This window comes from Rhinolophus sinicus, chromosome 4 (genome assembly GCF_057876585.1).
Source record: "Rhinolophus sinicus isolate RSI-liver-muscle chromosome 4, RSI-T2T, whole genome shotgun sequence".
NCBI classification, from domain to species: domain Eukaryota; kingdom Metazoa; phylum Chordata; class Mammalia; order Chiroptera; family Rhinolophidae; genus Rhinolophus; species Rhinolophus sinicus.
The window spans coordinates 33,929,562-33,956,760 of NC_142504.1; the positions used below are offsets into that span (position 1 = coordinate 33,929,562).

General features: G+C 34.0%; 1 protein-coding gene and 1 long non-coding RNA gene across 8 annotated transcripts in view; one reads left to right on the forward strand and one right to left on the reverse strand.

Moving 5' to 3' along the window:
- Nucleotides 1–17,595, forward strand: part of KRIT1 (KRIT1 ankyrin repeat containing) — a 35,534-nt gene extending 17,939 nt beyond the window's left edge. For 4 of the 7 annotated variants that reach the window (XM_074340722.2, XM_074340723.2, XM_074340724.2 and 1 more), the window contains exons 9-17: nt 388–544; nt 1,227–1,334; nt 2,964–3,120; nt 3,903–4,069; nt 8,908–9,074; nt 9,865–9,952; nt 10,387–10,593; nt 16,138–16,254; nt 17,098–17,595. In XM_074340722.2, coding sequence (XP_074196823.1) covers nt 388–544; nt 1,227–1,334; nt 2,964–3,120; nt 3,903–4,069; nt 8,908–9,074; nt 9,865–9,952; nt 10,387–10,593; nt 16,138–16,254; nt 17,098–17,166 — 1,237 coding nt within the window. In that variant the 3' untranslated portion in view covers nt 17,167–17,595. The remainder of the gene's footprint in view (nt 1–387; nt 545–1,226; nt 1,335–2,963; nt 3,121–3,902; nt 4,070–8,907; nt 9,075–9,864; nt 9,953–10,386; nt 10,594–16,137; nt 16,255–17,097) is intronic. The other 3 variants (XM_019716770.3, XM_019716749.3, XM_019716741.3) reach the window with 1 other exon arrangement.
- Nucleotides 509–23,373, reverse strand: LOC141573198 (uncharacterized). Its single transcript, XR_012498875.2, has 3 exons — nt 22,893–23,373; nt 19,094–19,208; nt 509–642 (listed from the first exon to the last, which is right to left on the reverse strand). It is a non-coding gene; the product is annotated as an uncharacterized LOC141573198 (long non-coding RNA).
- Between the last annotated feature and the right edge of the window lie 3,826 nt (nt 23,374–27,199).

A 27,199-nucleotide genomic window follows, 5' to 3' on the forward strand; every position in this document is an offset into this window, starting at 1 on the left:
TCTTTGGACCTATTTTGTAAAGCACAGTCAGGGCTTTGTGAAAAGCATTAAGTTTATGAGTTACTTTCTGAACATATTTTTGACTAAAAATTTTATCTCCCTAATTTATAATTTTTGTACTTTTCGTGCAGTAGTTCTCTATCATATGCTCTATCTTGTGTTTGAGGTTATATTTTCTCCCAGTTGATCAGAAATAAACACATTTGAATTGAACCAGAATAATCCATAAGAAATCACTAGGCACTGAAAACATTTACGGGTATGTCAGTGTCTTAATTCCTTGTTCTCTGCCTAGAAAAATCTTAGACTTCTTTGAGATGTTATCTGAAATTTGGAGTTTTAAAACATTTCAGATGACTTTAGGTGGTTTTTTTTTTTTTTTTGTAGGTATGGAAAAGTTGAGGCCACTCGCATATTGTTAGAGAAAGGAAAGTGCAATCCAAACCTTTTAAATGGACAGCTTAGCTCTCCTCTTCATTTTGCTGCTGGAGGAGGACATGCTGAAATAGTACAGATTCTCTTAAACCATCCAGAAGTTGACAGAGTAAGTTATTTTCCAGGTTTGTTGTTGTTTTAATGTTCAAGCAGTAAATAACAAATAATGAACACAAAAAATGTTCCATTGTATACTTGAGAGATCAGCTGAAAAATAAAAATGAATTTCACTTACTATATAGAATACCTATTATGTATAAACTTTGCTTTTGTAAATAAATATCTTTTATTGTGAGAAAATATGCCTTACATAAAATTTACCATTCAAGTCATTTTTAGGAGCACAGTTCGGTGACATTAAGTACATTCACATTACTGTGCAATCATCACCACTATCCATCTCCAGAATGTATACAAAATTTAACCTCTTATTTTATATTGTATTTCCTCAAAAATATCTTTAAGAGTGAAAAAGATTTTCTACCCACTTTCTAGAAATTGTATTAACAAATATTTGTGTGAAGGGAAAAATAATAGTTTTAACAAAACCTTGTTGTATCTATAATCAGACTTAAAACAAAAAATCACATTGATTAGTGCTTTGAGTCTTTCATTTATCTTTGGCAATTCGTGTTGAAGTATAGCATCTACTGAGTATGGTTAGTATTTGCTTAATACTCGAGAAGAGTCTGTTTTTCATGAAACTTTGATTGATTGAATATTTTCCCTTAGAATACTATATATTTCTAATGCCTTTTTTCTTTCTCCTTTTCTTTTTCCCACATTTCCAGCACATAACAGACCAGCAAGGAAGATCCCCTTTAAATATTTGTGAAGAAAACAAACAAAATAATTGGGAAGAAACTTCAAAATTGTTAAAGGAAGCCGTTAACAAACCAGTAAGAATTACCTTAAGAAAGCCAAAATCATACTTAATAAGTAATTTGAGGATCTGTGGCAAGGGTAGAAGGATAAATGGCTAGATTGCGTCTTTACCACTTTTATAAAACCTCATGATTAGACGTCATAGATATTAAATTTGTTACCATCCCTAACACTCAGACATTTACTTTTGCATAACAAAATGAAACTTGCATAAATAAATAAATCTGTTAATCACTTAAAATCTAATCTCCTGTATAATCTCTATGCTTGAAGTGTTAATTACAAATTGTAATCTGTTCATTGAAGCATCTCTCTCTACTTAGGCCTTCTCAGCAGTATTTTATATTTATAAAAACTGACATTACACATCATTCATTAATTTAGTTTCAGCAAATTACTTACCTATTACAGATTCATTTTCCTCCTCAAGAAAGTGAATGGGTTAAAATAGGAGAGTTCCTAGCTCTTTTGTTCTGTCAATTCAACCTGACCTTTCCATTTAATTATGTCCAAAATAATTAGCAGTGACATTAATGTAGAGAAGAATTAACAATTAGAAAAAAACTCACTTATGCCTAAAAGTTACAGTGACGATAAAACTATCATCAATTTAAAAACTGAAAACTTGCAAACTATATAAAAGGCTTTATACCAACAGATAGAGGATAAAAGTTTGATACCAACCAATATAATTCATATGGCCGAACCTTTCCAGACAGTCCCATCAACTAGACAGTAAGTCTTTGTTCAGTATTTGTGTGAATTTAACATCATAAAATGCTGAAAGTGGTAGGGATAAAGAATATAGGGTCTCTCCCTTTAAGGATAATTACTCACAGCCACAGTTATACATATTTTGTCCAAACGTTAGTCCATAAGTACAAGGCAAAGGCAAGAAAATAGATAAGGGGGGTAGACACCCTTATGTTACACTTCTTTGCAATTTATTTTCTAATTGTATAGTTAAAACACTGTTTTTTTTTCTTGGCATAATTTTTATATTAGAATGTGTAAGATAAGAGTAATTAGGTACTTTTGTCTAAAATGAACTGTCCTAGAAGTTGTTTGGAGGCATCACTTCCCATAACAATAAAAATGTATTGAGACTATCATTTCTTTCTGGGATTTTCTGAACTAGAGGAAAGAAACTGCTTCAAGGTCCATCATTCCCTAATTTTTACCTGCAAAGTTTTCTATCACAGATTCCTCTTAGGACAAATTATTGTTCGTATACATTTCTACAGTATAATTTGTGCCCACTAGACTCATGAGATACTTGACTAACACCAGATTTAGTTAACAAATCTGTATCCCGCATGTGATATTTACCTTGTACATTATGGCTTTAAAATATCCTCTCAGAAGATTTTGAAGTTGAATTTTTAAAAAAGCCATTTGCCTTAGTTTCTAAAACTTATTTGACCATGAACTATCCAGAGGAAAACATATTAGAAAATATAAATAATAGAGGTAAAATTTTAAAAAATAATGCCAGCAGATTTGCACTTGAAGCAGTGTTTTTGGTATTTTCCTGGTAAGAAATCTGTAGTAAAGCAGATGTAGTTGAAATTAAAGCATTTTGTTGGATTGGGATGTATAATTTCTAACCAGGTTGCATAATTTATCATCATTCTTTGTACTAGTATGAAAAAGTTCGAATATACAGAATGGATGGATCATACCGTTCTGTTGAACTGAAGCATGGAAATAATACCACAGTGCAGCAGATAATGGAAGGAATGCGTCTCTCTCAAGAAACACAACAATATTTCACTATTTGGATCTGTTCAGAAAACCTCAGTAAGAAAGTTGTTATTTTGTTGTGTGAACCTCATTCCTTTTTGAGAGTGGGTTGGTAAATTTAAGTATAGCATCAACTTATTATTGACTTTTGAATTTTGTAATGATACAGTGTTCTTCTCTTTTATATAAATTGTTAGTGCTCAAACTTTTGAAGCCGGTAAAGCCTCTGGGCCCTCCCTCACCTTTCATCCCTCTCTCCTTCCCTCCCTCCCCTTTCATCCAAACAATATTTTAAGTGGTAAAAAACAAAATATTTCTTCTCTGGCAATGGAATTTGATTTGAATGCCATTAAATGTGGTGCTCATCCAACTTGCATTTATTTTCAGAGCTCAAAATAATACAAAAGTATTTTTCTTTACTTTTCTATCAGATCTTTTTATTTAAAATAAACCTAATGTCACTGTAGATTTCTCTCAAAGTATTGTAGATATATAAGGAATTTAATTGAGATTGTCGTGATTGGTTATCTAATGGTTTAATTGTATTTTTAAAACCAAATTGTGATCATTTGTCATAATTAAATAGGCTATCATGGAATTAAGGGTCTTAAATAAATTTAATAAATTTTGTTTGTTTTAAGAATTATTCTCATAATTCTTATTCTTAAATACAAAAGCATTTAACTTCAAATTGGGTAGTAACATTGATTAAAGTCAATGTTTATTTAAATTTTTTCCTTTAGTTTGTGTGTATTCAGTACTTAAATGCAGAGAGTTTAATACAGAGTTTCTATGCATTGATACAATTGATTTATTTTTGCATTATCATTTATAAAAAGAAAGATGTTTTTCAGGCCTTCAGCTCAAACCTTATCATAAACCCTTGCAACATGTTCGGGACTGGCCAGAAATACTTGCTGAATTGACAAATTTGGATCCCCAAAGGGAAACACCACAGCTTTTCCTAAGAAGAGACGTGAGACTCCCTTTGGAAGTTGAAAAAAAGGTTTGCTTGGAAATGTTATTTACAGTCATTTAAATGTACAGAATTCTTTGAGTTCCTATTGTAGGCACTAGAGGCAGAAATTGTGCTCTTCCTGTACAGTGGGGTTTACTCTGTTTTTCTGCTTAATCCTCACATCCCTGTGGTAAGTGGTAGAATTTGAGTCAAAGCCAACTTACAAAGCCCCTGGATAGTTTTCTGTTTTTACTTCCACTGTCTTAAAATACAAAAGAAATAAGAGAATTTATCCTAAAGAGAATTAGCAACCAGATGGAAGACAGATTATATAGAAAATAAATAGTTAGAATAGTTAGAAGGAAGTACAGTGTCAAAGATAAACTTAATAAAGGGCTAATCAGAGTGTAAATTTCAAAGAAGTTTACCTTGGTGTGGGGGGAAGAAAAGAAGAAAACATTCTGGATGAAGAAGATTTTTTTTGCAAAGGGAACATAAAAAATTATTCTCAACAAACAATAAGTAGCTGTTCTCAACCCAAGCAGAAGACTATATAGATAGTAAAAAAAAGAGAATACAATTTATATTTGATAAAAAGATCTGTTCCAAACAAGTACGTTTGAATTTGAATTGCTGTAAATATTAAAGGAGAAGTGAGATAATGCCATCTGAAGGTTGAATGGACAAAGAAGAAACCTAAGGGAGATATTACAAGTTAAACTAGGTATGATTGTCTAAATACAGTGGTAGCTATGAAAATTGGGGTAGTGGGGGTAGTTCCAAGTTTCATAACTGTGGAAGAAAAAATATGCAATGTATTTCCTGATTCTTTATTCAAGGAAATAATGAACAAAGTTAAGCAAATTCTAACACATGAAAATTTCATTGAACATGTCTAAACTTGGTAAATGTTTTTTATACCTGAGTACTCAGATTGTCCCTCTAATATTATCAAAACCAAAGATAGATTTAATTGTGTCAATCAGATATGCTGGGAATTGTATAAAAATTTGTATAAAATTTACCAAAAATGAAGATCTTGATTATTCATCAAAAATGTGTTAGAATCACAAATAGAATGAAGGAAAAAAACCCCATATGATCATGTCAATTGACACAGAAAAGGCATTTGAGAAAAATCCAATGCCCTTTAATGATGAAACTCTCAGAAAACTAGGAATAGATGGGGACTTCCTCTGTATGATAAATGGCGTTTATGAAAAACCCACAGCTAACATACTCAATGGTGAAAGACTGAAAGATTTCCTCCTAGGGTCAGGAACAAGACAAGGATGCCTGTTTTCACCACTGCTGTTTAACATAGTACTTACTGAAAGCTTTAGCCAGAGCAGTTAGACAAATGGAAGGAAAGAAGGAAATAAGGAAGGGAAGGGAAGGGAAGGGGAAAGAAAGGAAGGGAAGGGAAAGGAAAGGAAGGGAGGGAGGGAAGGAAAGAAGGAAGGAAGGGGAAAGGAAGGAGGGAGGAAGAGAGGAAGGAAGAGAAATAAAAGTCATTCAAATGGGAAAGGAAAAAAAAGTAAAGCTATCTCTGTTCACAAATAACATAATCCTATTATTTTGGAAATCCCAAAAAATCCACAAGAAAGCTATTAGAGCTAATAAATGGATTCAGCAAAGTTGTAGGATATGAAAATCAGTTGTTTCTATACACCAGCAACAAACAATCCAAAAAAGGAAATTAAGGAATCCATTAAAATAGCATTAAAAGAATAAAATACCTAGGAATATGTTTAACAAAAGAGGTGTAAAAGTTGTACAATAAAAACTACAAAAACGTTACTGAAAGAAATTAAAGAAGACTTAAGTAACTGCAAAGACATCCTATGTTCAAGGATAAGATTTAATATTGTTAAGATGATGCTAGCAAAGTGATCTACCAATTCAGTGCAGTCCCTTAACAAAATTCCCATAGCCTTTTTTTTTATGGAAATGGTGCTCCTCAAATACATGTGGAATTAGAAAGTATCTTGAATAGCCAAAACAATCTTGAAACAGAAAATAAAGTTGGACGATTCACATTTCCCAATTTCAAAACTTATAAAATCATAAAACTTTTAGAAGGAAACAACATATGCGTAAATCTTCATGACCTTAAATTTGGCAATGGATTTTTAGATGTGACACCAAAACATGAATAATAAAAGACAGATAAATTGGACTTCATCAAAATTAAAAACATAAAATCAAAGGACATTATCAAGAAAGTAAAAAGATGACAGAGAATGGGAGAAAATATTTGCAAATGATATATCTCATAAAGGTTTACTATACAGAATATATAAAGAGCTACAACTCAAAAACAAAAAGACAGCCCAGTTAAATTGGACAAAGGATTTGAATAACATTTCTTCAGTGAAGATATATACAAATGAGAAACCAGTTCAAACCTAGGATGGCTATGATAATAAAATTTTATAAAGGAAAATGATGAATATTGGTGAGAATGTAGAGAAATTGGAACCCTTGTACTCTGCAAGTAGGAGTGTAAAATGGTGCAGCTGCTGTGCAAAAGAATTTAGTAGTTCTTCCAAAAAGAAAACAGAATTACCATGTGATCCAGCAATTCTACTCCTAAGTATATACCCGAAGAATTGAAAACAAGAAATCAGATACCTGTGTGCCAATATTCATGGCAGCATTATTCACAATAGCCAAAAAGGTGGAAACAAACTAAGTGTCCATTAACAGATAAATGGATAAACAAAATATACATACAATGGAATATTCAGGTATAAAAAATGAATGAAGTTGCGATACATGCCATAACATAGATGAGCCTTGAAAACATTGTACTAAGTGAAATAAGCCAGACACAGAAGGATAAATATTGTGTGATTGTACTTAATATAAAATATCTTCATACTAACTATCTGGAACAGGCAAATGCATAAAGACAAAGTAGATAAGTGTTTGCCACAGGTGTGTGGCAGGGGAAGAATGAGAAGTTATTGCTTAATGGTAACAGATTTTGTTTGGGTGATGAAAAAGTTGTGGAAATAGTGATTATGGTTGCACAACATTATGAGTATAACTAATGCCACTGAATTGTATACTTAAAAATGGTTAAAATGGCAAATTTTTTGTTATACGTATTTTAGCACAGTTTCAAAAAATGTATTAGGTCCATGAAATCTGCAAATAATCTAAGTATACTCAGTCCGTCTTCCTTCTCCACCTAAGTAATATTTTAAAAGTTGGCTGCTGGAGGAAAAAAAAAAAATAATAATAATACTTGGATGATAAATTGCATAATTATGTTATAAATAATATAAAGTGGGCTCAGGTGAAAAGGAAGCAAGGCTTAGAATACTTAAGGTAAATCAAAATATGATCATCTGGTAAAATATTTGTGTTCTTTCACTCATTATATAATTAAGGCATTGCTGTTTGTACCATCTGAAAAATAGAAGAGTTGCATTTATTGATTAGCATCATTTTTCTAAGAGGATGAAGACAGCCTGATTTCATTTAAAAAGAACAATTGTTGACTAATACTGAATATACTATTAGCAAAGATAACTTCTCTATTCAAACTCTTCAAATTCATTGTCAATTTTTATTAGAAAAATGTGTTTTCTTTCAATCTTATAACATTTTATTTTGAGACATTAAAAACCCATCGGAAAATTGAAAAAGTAATAAAATTCACACCATATACATTCATTAAATCACTAATTCTTAATATTTTGCTTCATCTTTCCTCTTTTGTGAACCATTTAAAGTGAGTTGCATACATTATGGCACTTCTTCCTTGCATATTTCAATATGCATCTTGACCAAGGACATAACCTACATACTACAGTACCATTTACAACGTAATAAAATTAATATTTCCATAATATCTAATATTAGATCCATATTCAGATTTGATTGTCTCTTTAGTCTTTTATAATCCAGAACAATCCACTCCATCATTTTTTCCCATGAAATTGTTTTTTTATATTATATGGAGTATTTTATTATTTTAGTCAGCATGAAAGAAATAATATTTCTGTAAGGAATTTGGATCATTGTGAGTTATATTTGGAAATATTTTAAGAATTCATTCAGAAACTATAATTGGTGATTATTTCCAAATAGAACTATATTCTGTAGGCTAGCATTTTTCAATCTTTGTTAATCCTTTCAGATAAAGTGAAACCTTTAGGTTTTTAAAACCTGAAAAAAAAAAATCATATGTTCTCTAATGTTATTTGAAAGTGCAAAGCATTTTTAGTCATGTAAAAAATGTTTGTCTTAAACTTTTTTAAACTATATGCACCCTCTGGGAATTAACATTTCTTTTTATCTTTGAGATATATTACTATACTGTATGAAGCATAGATAATAGAAAAATGTTTGAGGAATATAAAGAATTTAAGTAAACTTGTACTAGAAATTATCCATATCCATAAATGGATGAAAATTTATTAGACTGTAAATCAGAGGTTAGCAAATGATATCCTATTGCCATATCTGACCTACTGCCTATTTTTGTATAGCTTACAAGCTATTAATGGTTGAAAAAAATTCAAAAGAACATTTCATGTTACGAGAAAATTTTATGAAATTCAAATTTCAGTACTCATATATGAAGTGTTATTAGAACACCACCACACCCATTTGTTGACGTATTGTCCGTGCCTGCTTTTACACTTACAAGAGCACAGTTGAGTAGTTTTAAGAGACTATGGTGGTTCACAAAGCTTAAAGTATTACTCTTTGGCTCTTAATAGAAAAAATTTGACAACCCCTACTCTTAAGCAATAACAGCTTACTTATATACAAATATGTAGCTTTTGCTTTTCCATATTGGAAAGTGACAAGTTGTACATTTGTAACAGGAAATCATAGCCTAATAATCAAATTATACTTTTTCTTTTAAGATTGAAGATCCTCTAGCTATTCTTATTCTCTTTGACGAAGCCAGATATAATTTATTGAAGGGCTTTTATACAGCTCCTGATGCCAAACTGATAACATTGGCAAGTCTACTGTTGCAAATAGTTTATGGAAATTATGAGAGTAAGAAACACAAGCAAGGTTTCCTAAAGTAAGTATTTGATAAAATGTGTAGTCTTCTACTATATTCAAGATTCAATTTAACTGAGAAAGTTTAGAAATATTATGTTTTTAAGAAATATTATGTTTTATACATTGGTTTGGAGTTAAGTACAATTGGCCCTCCGTATTTGTGGGTTCCACATCCATGGATTCAACCAACCACAGATCAAACCCATGCACACAGAGGGCTGACTAAGGGACTGGAACATTCTCGGGGTCCTGGAACCAATTCTCCGCAGATATCAAGGAACAACTGTAATACAAGGCATGGAATGAGGAAAGAAAAAAAAAAGTATGGTGTAAAGCATTCTTTAAGTTATATTCCAAAGTTAGTTTTCTTATATTTGACTATAGTTTGATAACCCTTATACTTTTAAAATTTATCTTTACTATATGTTTAAATAAGTTCACTTAAACCTGACTTGAATAACTAATAGAAGAATGTTATAAAGCAGATGCGCTTAAGAATCCCACCACAAAAACTAGTTTCATGTTTCATGTTGAGAGAAAGCATTGCAGTTTTAACACATCTAAAGTTTATTGTGGTTAATCAATTTTCAAAAATTTTTGTGGTTATTGAAAGAAGAAATATTCCTCTACATTGAGCAATGTTAGGATTGTGGCTTTTGCCTAAAATTTTTAGAATTCTCTGGTGTTTTACAATGTTGTATTTTTTAGCTAAAAAAATCAAGTTACTTGCCATTTGTGTCTAAATGATTATATTACTTTAGCTACTAAAGATGATTTATGTAAAAGATGTTGGCTTATTTACTTAACAGTGAAGAAAATCTAAAGTCCATTGTACCTATTACCAAATTGAAAAGTAAGGCACCTCACTGGACAAACCGAATACTTCATGAATACAAGGTAAGCTGTTTAACAGAACATTTTATAGACTTGTTGAAATTTTGTTAGTGTTATTTTAAACATGGGTACATAAAATATACAGTCCTAAAATTTAAAAAGGGTTTTCTGGTTCACATGCCTGAAACTGAAAGTAGCAAGATATTTTTATTATTAGTAATGAAGAATCTTTTCCTGTATACCTTCTATGTGCTGGATACTGTGGGGGCACTTAAAAAACCTATTAGAAGAGACAAAAACAGTATTTTAGACGTTAATATTTCTTCCTTTTTTTTAAAAATATAAGATCTCGAAAGAAAAATTGCTCTTGGGATAATGTCACACAATTTTATTCTTCTTTGGGGGTAGCCTTGATTTTAGAAACTGCTTAGTTGACCTATTTGGATTATCAAAGGTATGTTCTTCACATCTCTTTATTTTACTTTATTTGGTTTTAGACTCTTAGTACGAGTGAGGGTGTTAGTAAAGAAATGCATCACCTTCAGCGCATGTTCTTACAGAATTGTTGGGAAATTCCTACATATGGAGCAGCTTTTTTCACAGGACAGATATTTACAAAGGCAAGCCCCAGCAATCATAAGGTCATCCTGGTGTATGTAGGAGTAAATATAAAAGGACTTCATCTCCTCAACATGGAAACTAAGGTAAATTTTCAGCTTTTTGGCTGTTTTTGACCAGTCACTTTATTCCAGGGGTGCAAAAAAAATGTATACAGATGACTTGTATTCATCTTTTGTTATTGGTATATATTATTACAATTTTAATTCAGTTTTTTCCTTTCTTAAAATGTGTATACATTTTTTGGGCACCTTCTGTATATCTAAAATAACAGTGCCAGCCTACGGGAAAAATCTAGAAATGACATATATACAAGACTATTCATTGCAATATTTATAATAGCAAAGGATTGGGGGGAATTAAATGATTATCAGTAGGGGATTAATAACTTGCAGCCATATTTAAAAAATGAATATTTTTATGTAGAATGCTCCAAGATATATTTTGTGAAAAAGCAAGGTGCTTAACCAAATGTGATACACTGCCTTTTGTTAAAAATGCGGAAGTGGACAGTTACCCACTCAAAAAGATATATACACTACTTTGTTCAATGCAGCATTATTTACAATAGCCAAGATATGGAAACAACCTAAGTGTCCACTGATGGATGAATGGATAAAGATGTGGTACACACACACACACACACACACACACACACACACTGGAATATTATTCAGTCATGAAAAATAAAATCTTGCCATTTGTGACAGCATGGATGGATCTGGAGAGTATTATGCTAAGTGAAAAGAGTCAGAGAAAGACAAATGCCATATGATCTCATTTATATGTGGACTCTTTGGGGGGAAAAAAATCACCTGAATTCATAGATACAGAGAATAGATTGGTGATTGCCAGGGTTGGGCAAAATGTGTGAAGGGGGTCAAAAGGTACAAACTTCCAGTTGTAAAATAAATAAGTCATTGAGATGTAATGTACAGCGTGACTATAGTTAATAATAGTGTATTGCATATTTGAAAGTTGCTGAGAGTAGCTCTTAAAATTCCTCATCACAAGAAAAAAAATTTCATAATTGTATGGTGATTGTATGTTAATTATAGACGTATTGTGGTGATCATTTTGCAGTATATACAGATATTGAGTCATGTATACCTAAAACTAATGTAATATGTCAATCATACCTCAATTTTTTAAAAAATGGGGGGAGTGAAGACTATATTTACATAAATATATATTGCTTGTGTTTGCATAAAAAGTCTCTTGAAGGCTTTAGAGAAGGGAACCAGGTAACGGAACAAGAGTAGGAGGGATACTTTTCACTATATACCATTTGCAACTTTTAAAAAATTTCAACTGTGATTATATTATGTATTTAAAAAATCAGTTAGATTTAAATGAAAAAATACAGATTTAAAAAGGAAATGTAATATCTGATACAAGAACTTCAATTTGAAAATTAGAATTAGTTATAAGAACCTTTTTGGGAGGCAGGATGAAGTGCGGAAGGGATTGTGAATACCCACTGGAATACTTCACAGCTTTTCAGTCGAGTCACAGCTTATGACTGCATTGTGCTTCTTTTTCTAAAGTTATATAAAATATGGGGTTGGTTATCAATTATTTTTAGTATATTTAACACATTTCACAGGATGAACAGCTTTCTAGTTAGTGTAGGAAGCTAATAAAAATTAAATCTATTTTGTTTATTTAGATTTGTAAGGAATAAATCATTTTCCAAATCAGTTAAAGTAATAACTAAGCTTATGCATTTAAAAAAGACATTTTAGATTAGGAAATTTCATCATAAACATAATTTTTATTTTCATTTCTATAAGACTTTATTATGTAATCACATAACTTCTGAAAGTACCCCAATCCTGGGTTAGTCATTTGATGATGATAACGCAGGGTCCTGGTTTAGTCATTTGATGGTGATAGATATGCCTGTGAATGAAGATAGAGAATATGTATGACATAGGGCTGAAGAGGGACTAACTTTAGTAATTGACCTGGAACTTGATTTTTTGAAGTCTCTGATGTCAGCTTGCTTTTGGGTGATTTGCATATTATTTTCTATTTAAACTATTTCACTTATACAAAATACAAGTAGGTTCTTACTAGCTTGTAACCACTTTTCTATGTATATTGTACATACTAAGTTTGTTAAAGAAAATGAAGAAGTTCCCCTCACCGTTTCAGAAAAGTTTTCCTCTACTATTTCAGACCATTTCGTACCAATAACTACAAATCCTTTTCCATTGAACTGGATGGCGATGCTGTGGGTGTAACACTGATAGACCCGTTTCTCTAAACTGTATTTTATGTTTGATTTGTGGTAGCATTCCAAGTTTAGGCAGAAATAAAAAGTTTTATATCAGATTCAAATGATGGTTCAGCAATATCTTACATTTCATATTATGAATAATATTCTGGTCTAGGAGTTAAGTGAGATAGCAGCAGTATCAGGCAGAGGATGATAACAATATTCTTAATTAACAGGGTGTTTTTTCAGGATAAGATTTTCAATTTCTAGAAATACAAATAGAAATGCTATTCTTGGGTATATAAAAACATGATTGAACCCAAGGGTAATGATGTTTTCTGTCCATATAATCATTATCTTGTGCTCTGCAAGCCACTGATAAATTTATAGCACATATGAAAGCTACAAGATGATTACATTTTCTAATCATCAAAGGTGGGAGCAATCAGCTTGTCCTCAGTTGTCGTAGATTCACCAAAATCTGCTAGGGTTGAAATGACAAGCTTGTTTAAACAGAGTAAACACCTTCGTCTGCAAAAATACCTTCATTTACATTTAAAACTCTACTTGGGATGCAGTAGCTTTAGAGATTCTCAGGCAAAGCCATAGAATACTGCTGTGGGTTTTACTTGTATATACAGAGGATGCCAAAAAAAAAAATGTATACACATTTTTAGAAAGGAGAAAACTATTAAAATTACACTGATGGTAACCACTTTGAGCACCTCTTGTAATTGCAGAATCAAACATGACTTGTATTGACTTTTGTTATTGGTATATATTGAATATTACAATTTTAATACAGTTTTTTCCTTTCTTAAAATCTGTATACATTTTTTTGGCACCCTGTGTGTGTGTGTGTGTGTGTGTGTGTGTGTGTACGTGTGTGTACACCAATTACTTGGTATACTACATATACCCTCCGTGTGTGTATGTGTATACATATATATATATATATATATACATATATATACACACACGTATATATATATACACATACATATATATGTGTATATATATACACACATACACACACACAGGGTGTATATATATATATATATAATATGTATATATAGAGAGATACCAATTATTTCTATCATCTATGTTTGGTTTCTTTTTGAAATAATGAATATTGCCTGTCAGAAAATATAGCTCAGCCAATTTCATGTGCTCATCGGAGACCTATCTGTTCTAGTTACATAAAATATAGACACTATTGAATAGAGAAATACACTATGTTGGGGTTCATTGTTTTACTATAGTGAAGCATTACAGTCTTCATAACTGAACTGTACTTGGGGATATAGCTTCAACCTTAACAGCACCACTGCCACACACAGGTAATAGATTACCCTTCGCTGATGTCAGTTTATGTTGACCATAATGCTCTTCTGAAATAAAACTGCTTATTTAAATACCCACTTAGTGCTGTTCCTCATGATCACTTGTCAACATCAGTTTCTCCTTTCTGTCCTGGTCAGCTGCTTGGTACTCCTGATTTCTGTGGTTTTCTCTTTTCTCCTCTCAACTATCCCTGCCATTTCTCTTGTGCTTTTTGACTTCCCTCACTCAGCACCTTGCCCTTTGTAGGTTTTACCTCCTGAGAGCTACTTATCCTTCTGGAGCAGATATCAAAACCACAATGTAGACTCTTTGGTTCATCAGCTCCATTCAGCTGTTTCCATTATTGGGGATTTCTCCAGAATTCCTTTTTTTCCTGTATGTTGTCTTTTAACAACAAAATCTTATTTTTAATTTATGGTCTCAGTACTTTTATTGATAATTTGACCTCCATATAACTGAGTTGCTATACCACAGATGTAGTATTTTTATACTAAACTGTTTTGAGCCCATATAAATGGACTATTTCCTGCCTCTTGATTAAACAAATTTCAGATGACTGATCCAAAGATAAGCAGTTTAAGTAATATGATATCTTGACTCAATGTTTCAGTGTGCACCTTGGTAAATAGCTAAATATTTTAGCATATCCTATCAATAAAGTTATATTTTACAATATAAATGTAGATGGCTATTTTTAAAAAAGAATGTTATTAGTTTCCCACTATACATAATATACATTCATGTAAATTAATTATACTGTTTCATTTACGGAAGCTCAATTTTAAAATGCCCTAAACCATTATCTTTTTAGCATATTCTTAGTTTATTATTTACAATCAATGTTGAGAACTCAGTCATAGAAAGCTCATATTTCTAAACATACATATTTTAAAAGATGGGATGAACACTTTGTGTGTGTATACAAAGAATATATTTTTAGGGCAAGAAAATGCAAGTTATTTCTAGGAAAGACATTAAAAATACTCAAAAGAATATATTAATTTCCTACTTAAATATACCATTATATTAGGAAAGTGTAGGAATAGGTTGCTCCAAATAGCTCTGTTAAATTTATGAAGGGTATAGTATATTACTAATTTTTTAAATTACGTTTATTTTTACAATAAATATATCAGTATACTTATTTTCAGTGAAATAAAATTGCCTAAGTCAACATGTTACGTACTATGTGAATATTCAAAAAGTACTTAATAAAGTAAAAGTAATTGTTTTAAGATGCAGAAAGTAAAAACTTGTAGTACATTTAATTACGTATCTTGAAAGTAACTGATTAATGAAAATCTTTTTCCCCCCTCCAGTTTTAACTCAGATATATTGACATATAACATTGTATAAGTTTAACATATACAATGTATTGATTTGATGCACTTATAAATTGCAAAATGATACCACCATAGCATTAGCTAACACCTCCATCAACACATAATTACCATTTCTTTTCTGTGGTGAGAACATTTTAGGTCTCTCAGCAACTTTCAAGTGTATAGTACAGTATTGTTAACTATACTCGCCATGCTGTACATTAGGTCCCCAGAACACATTCATCTTATAACTGCAAGTTTTCACTCTTTGACCAACATCCCTTAGATTTCCCCCACCCACCAGCCCCTGGTAATCATCCTGCTTCTGTGAGTTCAGCTTTTTTAGATTCCACATGTAAGTGATATGTAGTATCTGTCCTTCTCTGACTTATTTCATTTAGCATAATGCCCTCAAGTTCCATCCAAGTTGTCACAAATGGCAGGATTCCCTTCTTTCTCATGGCTGAATAATATTTGTGTGTGTGTTTATACGTATATACACACACTTCAGAATGGGCATCTTTTAAAAATCTTTGTCAATCTGATACAAAGAATCTCATTGTTCTCAGTCTTCTGAGAGTCTACCGTATATGTAATTCTGTACTGCAGGCTGTGTGGGTTACTGCGGTGCTTTGAATAGGTTTTATTCTACCATTAGACCTGACTAGATAAGTATAGATAGTAAGAGAAGATAGGTATTTTTAATATATATTTCAATACAACAATTTCTAATTATTTTGTAGGCTTTACTCATCAGTCTTAAGTATGGTTGTTTTATGTGGCAGCTGGGAGATGCTGATGCGTGTTTTCAGATCCATAGTATGGAAAATAAGATGAGCTTTATAGTACATACAAAACAGGTAAGTACTTATCAGTTATTCTGGACTTCTAATAATGAACTACCGTATTAGTAAAATTATTTTTTTAAATCACCATCCATTTTAGTTCAAGGAAAACTGCTAATATGAAATTAAAATATTTTAAACCAATGAAAAACGGCAGGCCTTTCTTAAGCAAACAAAGCCAGAAACTTATCTGAATAATTTGTTTCAGTCTTACAACAATGAAACTTTTTCTGCCATTTAAAAAAATTCTGGGGGGCCAGCCCGGTGGCTCAGGTGGTTGGAGCTCCGTGCTCCTGACTCCAAAGGTTGCCAGTTCGGTTCCTTGAGTCCCGCAAGGGATGGTGGGCTCTGCCCACTGCAACTAAGATTGAGCACGGCACCTTGAGCTGAGCTGCCTCCCGGATGGCTCAGTTGTTGGTTGGAGCGCGGGCTCTCAACCACAAGGTTGCCGGTTTGACTCCCGCAAGGGATGGTGGGCTGTGCTCCCTGCAACTAGCAACGGCAACTGGACCTGGAGCTGAGCTGCGCCCTCCACAGCTGAGATTGAAAGAACAACAACTTGACTTGGAAAAAAAAAAAAAAAAAAAAAAATTTCTGGCCAGTATTCCCTATCTCTTCTATCAAGTTATTAGGTCGTCTTTCCCTCTTCTTGACTGGTATCCTATCTGAGCCTCTAGTTGTATCCAGTAGGTTGTTTCTTAAATCCCTTCAAAAGCCTGAGTAAATACTTTATTCTTGACAAGCTGCCTCCTGATGAAAAAGTACCTTTTCAAATGCTAGGGAACTGCCTGCTGCCATGTGTGTTATTTACTCATCTAACATGTTTCATATTTATTGTTAACATGTTTTACTTTGTAGGCTGGCCTAGTGGTAAAACTGTTAATGAAGCTAAATGGACAGTTAATGCCTACTGAAAGAAATTCATGAGAAGAAAGCAGCTGATACTTAAGCCACCGCATTTTGTGATACAGATTTTTTTCCATGAAAGATTCCTTAAACTATTACATTTAACAAGCACTTAAATCTCTTGTAATATATATGTTTACTATTACATTGTACAGAATCTGTACTTAAGTTTGGTGTGTAATATACCAATTAGTTTTATATAACATCTTCACATAAGCTATTCTAATTTTTCAGAGAAACACAAAAAAAGTGTAGATTGATAGTCTGTATAATATTAGAAAAATAGTAAGCTTTATAAAAAGTTATTTTTGTTAAATAGTAAAGAATTTAGAGTGGAATGTGAAATTAAAATACATATAGCTTTGCTATAACTTTGTGTGTCATTTCAAAATATACTTGAAAGTTAACATGATTTGAATAAAGAAATGTATTTTCTACTTAAACCATAAATAACACTGTTATTTAAAACATTTTTCTGTTATCTATGAAAATTTTTTAGCATGTTTTTTAAAGACTTAGTTGAAATGGATCTAGGATAAGCTAGTATTTCTCACAGTATAATTCTTGAATGCCCTGCATCATAACTACCTAGGTTCCCCTTAAGGAGGAGGATTTTAGAGACTCACTCTAGACAAGTTCATTCACTCTCTGGAAGTAGCAGAGCCTGCGAATCTTAGTTTTTGATTTATTTTCTGTTGAAATAATTCCATACCCAGTATTGAATTTGGATTATTAAAATTAAGTAAATTATACAAAACTGCTTGGCATACAAGCACATATGTACATAGATACACAGATTAAATGACAATCTCTAAATATTAAGTACATGTTATATTTTTATGAGTTAGCTTAATTCATGTATGTTGCCTTTACATTATAGGAAGTAGATCACCAAATATCTGCTTGTTTCATTTAGGGGAGTACTTGGGGGAGTGAACTGTTCTGTATCCTAATTTTGATTGACAAATAGTGTATTTGTTAAATCTCACAAAACTGTACATCATAAAAGGAACAATAATCCTTCAAAAGGTGAGTGAATAAACACACTCAGGTACATCCATACAGTGGAATACTGCTGAGCAACAAAAAAATAAATTATTGAGGAACAATATGAATAAATTTCACATGTGTTATGCTAACTGAAAGAAGCCAGGCTCAAAAGATTATACTGTAACATTCCCTTCCATTTAGATGGCATTTTGAAAAGGCAAAACTATAAAGTGAGAAAACAAATAGCGGGTATCAGAGGTTAAGGATACGGGTGAGAGGATGTGGGAATAAGAGGGGCATCATGAAGGAACTTGGGTGAGTACTGATATCACAGATGAGGAGCTAACTTGATTAATCTGCTGTGTAACAAGCTCGGAAACTAGTCTTTCCAATCTAATAGACTGATGTGTTCTAAGTAAGTTCAGAGATATACAGTCATATTTAAAGTTATCCTACAGATTGCAGATAATTTTTATATGTCATCATCTACTCTTCACATTAACTTCTGCTTATTTTTAATGGTGCTCCACCTGAGCCTTATTGAAATTAAAATTATGTGGTTAAGTAAATTTACTGTACATAAATTTTATAAGTAAGTTTAAGAATCACAACTTGCTGTAAAAGTGTTGAAAATTTACCAAAAATTTATAAAGATGTAATAGAAATATAAATCAGTACCTAAATTCCAACAGTAAGTGGTCAGAGAAGATTACCGAGAGGTTATATGTTTGGAAATGCAGACAACATTTAAAAAATGGGAAAACATAAATCCTACCTAACAAAAATGCAAAACAACCGTATTAAATTAGTTAAAATTATATGAAATAATAAAACCCAACTAAGTACATTAGTAAAAATTAATGATGTCACAGTGCTGAGACAACATATGAGAATATATTTGGGGTGGTACTGAAAATTGCTTTAATCTGGTAAAGCAGTCTGGAAAATGTTTACTCACCTTGACCTGATGATCCAACACTGAGGACAGTCCAAGAATGAGCCCGCTGCCCCACTTCCTCATTTGCAGTTCTTTACTGGTACAGTTTCCCCACTTGACTAGGGAGTAAACTGTGCTGCAATTCAACAAAGGAAAAAGATAATCATTTTCTAAATTTACCGTTAAAATGAAAAAAGCTAAAATGGAAAAAAATCGTAGTTAAAAATAATATATATCCAAGGCAATTGTTTTTAAACAAATCTCCCCCCAGAGCTTTACTTGTTATAGTTGTGTAATTATGCCACCAACTGAATTATATGAGCAAATAACACAAGTATCCCAAAACAGTAATTAGAGAACCATTTGCTGAGTTTTGGAATATGCTATATGATGCTTTAATAATATGCCTTCCCAGTTATATTTTACAAATGCTGATAATACTTTTTGTTTGTATTTACTGAATATATACCAGTAGAGCAGTGAAAATGAATGAACTTAAAACGATGTCATTTGCAGAGAAAAATAGATAGTTTTTACTAAGTCAAATGTGTGCCTTTTTTCCTTTTTGGATTGTTTGCTTTCAATCAATATTGAATTTAGTTTTGTACACATAACCACTAGGAGGAAGAAAAGCCAGTCTGGATTTTGTATTTATTTCAGCCATGTCACAAATAATTAACTGTATATAGTTAAAAGTTGGATTTTAATTAATTTTACTTGAACTTATTTACTATTTTAAAATGTATGGATGTTCATAGACCACATACTATTTTATGTTGTATAACAATTTAAAAACAGGATTTTACTAAGTGCAATAAAGTTAATAAAAGTTTCCCCTCTATCTTACTCATAACCAATCATAATCAGTCATAAAAATACATCATTTCATATTTACATTATTGTATAAATGAGGAAAGATACGGAAACAGAAAATTTCCAAGATAGATTAAACACTATTATAGGAGTTAACCATGACAAAAATATTTTTAGAACTTATTTTCAAGTTAATAAAATTTGAAAAAAAATAAAATAAAATTTGAGACAACTTTTAGGTAAAGATTATCCCAATCTGTTTTCTATCTGATGTGGAGTTTAAATCACAAGTCAGAAACTTAGCATTTAAACTCCCCAAAAGAAAGGAGGGAAAAAGATAAGAAAACTACCTGTATTCCAAAGATCAATGGTAATATAAATTACCGTATTAAAATTGAGAAGCTTTTTTCATCTCTATGTTATACTGAGTAAAGAAGGTAAATGTACTAAGCAGCAGCTTTTAATGCCCTCATTTAAAAAAACAAAAAACAGATTTCTGGAACACCAACAAATCATCTGTGTTTTCAATACTACGGCACTGGCACAAAATAGAAACATAGATAGATGGAGTAGCATAGACCACCCAGAAATAAACCCGCACATACATAGTCAATCAAATTATGACAAAGGAGCCAAGAATATACAGTGGAGCAAGGGCTATGTCTTCAATAAATGGTGCTGGGAAAACTCGACAGCCACATGCAAAAGAATGAAACTGGACCACTACTTACACCACACACGAAAACTAACTCAAATGGATTAAAGATGAAGGTAAGACCTGAAACCCTAAAAATCCTAAATGAAAATTGAGTAAACTCCTTGACATCAATGTTGGTGACTTTTTGGATTTGACACCAAAAGCAAAAATAAGTGGGACTATGTCTAACAAAAGCACAGCAAAGGAAACCAATAAAATGAAAAGATAACCCCAGCAACTTACTGAATGGGAGAAAATATTTGCAAATCTGATAAGAAGTTAACGTCCAAAATATATAAAGAACTCATACAACTCAATAGGAAAAAAGTCTGATTAAAAAATGGGCAGAGGATGTAAACAGACATTTTTCCAAAGAAGACATAGAGATGGACAACAGAAACATGAAAAGTTTTAGTCACTAATGAGGGAAATACAAATCAAAACCACAATGAGGTATCACCTCACACCTGTTAAAATGGCTATTATAAAAAAAGATGAGAACAAGTGATGTAGAGAAAAGGAAACCTTCATGCACTTTCGGTGGGAATGTAAATTGGAAAAGCCACTATGGAAAACAGTATGGAGGTTCCTCAAAAAATTACAAATAGAACTACTATGTGATCCAGCTATTCCACTTCTAGGTATATATCCTAAGGAAACGCAAATACTATCTTAAAAAGATATATGCAACCCTATGTTCACTGAAGCATTATTTATAACAGCCAAGATAGAAGAAACCTAAGTGTCCATCAACGGACGAATGGATTAAAAAGAAAGTGATACAAATATTATTCAGCCATGAAAAAGTTCACATTTGTGACAACTGGAGGACCTCAGGAGGTCCACACACTAAAACAATTTGATAGTAGTTGCAAGGCTATGGAAAAGGGCTGGGAAAAGTGAGCCAACCACCTTCATAACCAAGAGGGCTACGGCAGCGAACAGGCTAGGGTGGAAATGCCCTCCCTGCTGGGTAGACAAGAGCCCCTGTAAATGAATGGTAAGCCTTTGAGAGTCCAAGGATAATAACGCATTAGAGGTTGAACTAGCGCTCTAAGGGCCTTTTAAACATCACTTTGAAATACAGATGTGGTAGTGTTCATCAAAAGATATGAATGAATTCAAGTGTCAATTTTAGAATACTTCCCTCGTGGTAAATAAAACTCATTGGTTTATTTAGTTTTGTTATATTCTAGATACCGATATTAGTAAACCAAGATCCTTAGGAAAGAAAAAGCCTTTTAAAGTTTTCTTTCTGTCTTTTCTAAAAGCCCTACATCTGGTTCTTCAAGTACATCATATTCTACAAATATGTCCTGGTTTTCGGATAGCTACCGTCTGTTTAGATGATGAGCGATGGTAGGTCACAGTCGCCCAGGAGCTTTCCAAAGCTCAGCCACCTCTCCCGCCTACACTCACTCCCCAGGACGCTTCCCGGTGATCGCAAAGGCAGGCCCGCCCCCAAATCTCCAAGTCCTCGTGGTCTCGGGGACTCCCTTTCAACAGCGGCGCGATCGCCGCCTCTCCACGTGAGTGTGCTAGTTATTCCTGGGCTCCGCTCGTTTGCCTTCAGCTTGGTTCGTGGTTTGGGAGCGTGGCTGGGCCTGAAGAATGGCCTGTGGGGGGGAGGGAGGGGGGACCGAGGCAAAAAGAGGTCGGACTCCATGAGGCGGTTTGGTCGAAGAGTGACAAGCTGGGTCCCTCACGTCACTAAGTGGCATTTTCACCGGGCCTGTACCGCCTGCTGCTCACCCCACAGTCCGGAAAACAGGGCTCGGTCGAAGGACCTCGCAGCGCGACTATCCTCGAGGTCGAACTCGTGTTGGTCAGCGTGGTAGGGGCCAGTGCCCGGGCCACTGACTCTCCGACCCGGCTGTTCGTTAGAATCAAAGGCGGGGGCCACCCCGGATGGATCAAATCAGAACCCCAATTTCCCCGGAAGATTCCGAAGCGCAAGCCAAGGACCCAGACGCTCACTCTCTGCCCTGGTCGCGCGTCCTTCCTGGGGAATTGAATGGAGGCCCCGGGCTCCCCCTAAGTGTTCTAGTGTGACCCGAGGCCAGCTCATAAACGCGCAGGGGCGCGGCCGGGGCGCCCCGCCACTGTCGCCGCGGGCCCCGGGGCGCGTCAGTGCCGGGCAGCAGGCGGCCGCCGTCCCCGGAGTCGCTGGATGCTCGGCGGCTTGCGCCCTCCACCCGCGACCCGAGTCGCAGCCGTGCGGACAGCTCCAGGTGACGCGATGTGCTGCGACTTCGGCGACCTTGTAAACGAAACCCAGGTGTTCTCTTGCTCCCATTTCCCCCTCAATACCTGCAGCTCTGCGAGTCCTCCTCCTGTGTGCCCCGGGATGCCCACCTCTAACGCGTGAGCGACCGGTCCCACGTTGCTTTAGCCTCTGTTGAGTGGCCTTGTCCCCCCAGTCCAGGAAACAGCATGTTGATGCTGCGCGGTATAAAAACGTCCCGTGGTTGGCTCCCTGAATGTCTGTGTCTTTCAGACATTTAACAAATTACAATAGGTCATTGTTCAACTTTACTAACATTTACAAAAACGGAGTCGGGATCTATTTTTGCCTATCAAATTGTCAATATTTGGTTTTAAATGAGACTCAGTGCTTGTGTGGATGAGGGGAGACTTCCTGTGCACATTTTCCGAATGTATTTAGCTGTATGTACCAGCCTTAAAAATGTTCACGTGGGAATGGTTAAATAATTGCTGGCACATCCTTCTATGGGATACTTTGCAGCCATGAGAGATAAGCTTCTCGAATATTTGATTTCAAATCACCACATATTAACTCTGGTGTATATTCTGGGATGATGGAAAGGCTTGCTCTCTGCACTATTCAATAAGGGAGTCACCAGCCGTGTGTGGCTCCTGAGCACGTGAAATGTGGCTACTGTGACTGAGGAACCAAACTGTAATTTAATTTAAATTTAAATAGTCACGTGTACTGTATTGGACAACAATGCTATATAGTAAGACCTCAATTTTGTCAAAAAAAAAAAAGTATGTGTATGATATTCACCACTGGTTATCTCTAAGAAGTGGCTATATATGGGGGACATTCTCCAGCATCTGTTCTAGCTTTGGGTTGCTCTAGCTCCCCGATATCTATCTTTCTATCTATCTATCTATCTATCTATCTATCTATCTATCTATCTATCTACCTACCTACCTACCTATCTCCCCTGTGATTTGGGAGAGGTATGTGCTACCCTTGGCTCAAGAGTGAGCCATGTGGCACTGTCTTAAACAACAGTATTATTCTGGCTCCTGGCCAGTCATTGGTTCAGAGTTGGGCCCATGAACTAAATTGGGCCAATGGAACAGGAGAGCTCATCTCTGACTCAGTTTCTCCTAGAATGCCAGTCCAAGTTGAGTGCAGCATTCATGGTCAATCTGTAGGTATCCACACATGGAGATCAGAGCAGCCCTCATTTAATAAGTTCGCCATTTTTAAAAAACAGCCTTTTTGTTACACAACAATGTGAATGTATTTAATGCTACCAACCTTATACTTAAAATGGTTAAAATGGTCAATTTTATGTATATTTTAACACTATAAAAAATAAAACTGAAACTACCCTCTTGCAGAAAAACAACCAAACACCTGAGGAGTAAACTACCATAAACTGTGGTGACCAAGGAAGATCACAATTCCATTACGCAATGTTTATTATGGCCATTATGGACATCTGAAGAAGCCATCCCCACAGAAGCAATTGCACAATCTGGGCTGCTACAAAACACCAAGGTCAAAACTCTAAGGCCAGAAACCATGAATGCTTGCCACCTCAGAGCCTTAATTCCCTAGTCGTATTTATTTTTCAAAGTATTCAGCCAATGCATCGGATGGTGCAATTTGAGAAGTGGTCAAAGAATAACACCCTTTCTTCCCCTCCCAAATTCTTTATCATTAAACATAATCAGGCAGAAGGAAGTCAGAATATCACATTTATTATTGATAAAGCAGTTTAGAGAAAGTCGCTTTGGTATGCAGCTAAGAGAACTTGTCATTATTCACCCCTGAATTTGACATAATTACTTAGTCATCACACAGATGGATAACCTTGGCTCCCCGAATAGGTATGCAACCCTCTTATTCTATGAAAAACAGCTGACTAAAACACAAATCTTGCAGGCAGAATGGCCCTGAGGAAAGAGCCAAGACGGAACTGAGCTCATCAGTCATCCAAGTCTCTTTAGAGGCGATATTGTGGAGATGAGGCTCAAGGCCAAGGGCATTACACGAGTAGAGTTTCCTCCATATGGAAACATGAAGCCAGGAGAAAGCAGTTACTTCCCCATACGTCTTAAGAATTAAAAGAAAACTTGGACAAACCAGTAACAATTAAATCAAAATAATAGATTTCAAAAAGCACATTTTACAGAAACTTCAGGGAAGAGATTACTCTGATAATATATAAAATCCTTCAACTAACAGGTAATTAGAATAAGCTACCCAGCTCATTTTCTGAGGGTAATATAACCTTGGCAGCAAAAGTGGACATGAACAGTACAGAAAAGGAAAATTATCAGCAAAATTACTAATAACATAGGCATAAAAATTCTGAGTAAATGTTACATGTAATTCAGAAGTGAATTAAAAAGTAATATATCATGATATATGTATGATATTCACCACTGGTTATCTCTAAGAAGTGGCTATAGAGGATATCACAGTTGCTTCTTCAATGTTAATAAAGAAAACCTATTAATGTAATATACCACCTTAGCAGATTAAAGAAATAAGACAAAGAGAGCTGCTTTCAAATCTCCTATTCCACATTGTACTGAAGGGCTGAACAAATGTAATAAGATAAAAAAAAATAAACAAGAGTTTTATCCAAGAGAATCAGATAAGAAACAAAAACTGCCAATATTTATAATACCGTCCTTATAGAAAAACTAAAAGAATGTATAAAATTATTAGAACTAATAATTGCCTAGCCAGATTGCTGGATATAAGATCAGCATACAAAAATTAGTAGTGCTCCTTATACCAATATTTTAAAAACTAAAGACATAGAAAATATATCATTCCCAATAACAACAAAGATATACTATGTTATTAAATAGGAAGACTCCATATCATAAATATATCACTTCTTTTCCAAGTTAATTTACAAATTTAATTCAATTCTTATTGAAATACAAGCAAGATGTTTTGTGGTACTTAACACACTGATCCTGAAATTGATCTAGCTATGTAAAGGACTGAAAATAATCACCACAGTTTTGAAGAAAAAGGATAAGGTGCGTGGACTTTCTCTACAGATACCAAGATTTACTATAAAGTTTTAATCATTAAAACATGTAGTGATGCAAACTTAGACAAATACTCATAGATAAAAGGAATAGAATTGAAAGTCCAGAAATAGCTTTGTACATGTATGACGTATGATTGAGGCAGCATTAGAAATCAGTGAAGAAAGAATTTACTACTCAATAAATTGTTAGACACAAGTCACTAGACATATAAGAAAATATTGAATTAGATCTCTACCTCATAGCATACACAAAACAATTTCCATCTGAAGAATGGTGAATGGCAAAGCATACAATTTTTAGAATTTGTGCTGGATATTTTCCATTTACTCCTTACATCAATTAGTCATTGCATAACAATTAATTAAACTCACAGTTCTGCAGGTAGCCATTGGGGTTGGCTCAGATAGGCAGTTGTGATAGTATTAGCTGGGCTCACCCACACATCTGCCAGTCAGCTAGGTCACTTTGCTTGTGAGTGTTGGATGGCTGAAGGCTGGAGAAACTAGCCAAATGTACCTCATCATCCAGTAGGCTAGCTCAGACTTCTTCACATAGCATAAATGGTAGGGGTCTCAGAAACTGTGAGAGGGCAGTTTTGTAAGATGTAATGTCTTAAGTGCCTTTCAAAACTCTGCTAATGTCATGTTCGCTAATTCCTCATTGGCCAAAGTAAGTCACATGGCCAAGCTGAGCTGCAAGAGGTGGGGAAACAGACTCTACCTCTTGGAGCACATACTGAGATGCAAAAAATCTGTAGCCATTTTTATAATCTCCACTGGATACAATGCTATCCTCTGTGGTTTACACTCTACCCACACCTTTGTAAATCAGCTCTCTGTTAACTTTCCTCAACTTACCCGATTTGAGTGGATCGTGTCTTGCCTGTGGAACCTGACTTACACAGAAGCAGATATAGAAGAATTTCTTAAACAAGACACACAAAACAAAAACCATACAATTAAAACATCACAAAACACACTGTGGAAATAGAAAATGATAAACCCAAATACTTTGATTAAACCATAGTTAAAATTATAGTTAAAGCTGTATGTCATACATTTTGAGTAACTTTGAGTGGAGATCATACGGACACAGATTATTTTAATAACCTTTAACACTATGTTAAAGCCAAAGCCAAATATATATTGATTAAACCCCAGTCTAATCTGGTGTGGTTAAGATTCTGTTGAAGTTAGATCTATGCATGGATATAAGTCATTTTTTTAAAAATTTATTTTTTAAATTTATTGGGGTGACAATTGTTAGTAAAATTACATAGATTTCAGGTGTACAATTCTGTATTACATCATCTATAAATCCCACTGGGTGTTCACCACCCAGAC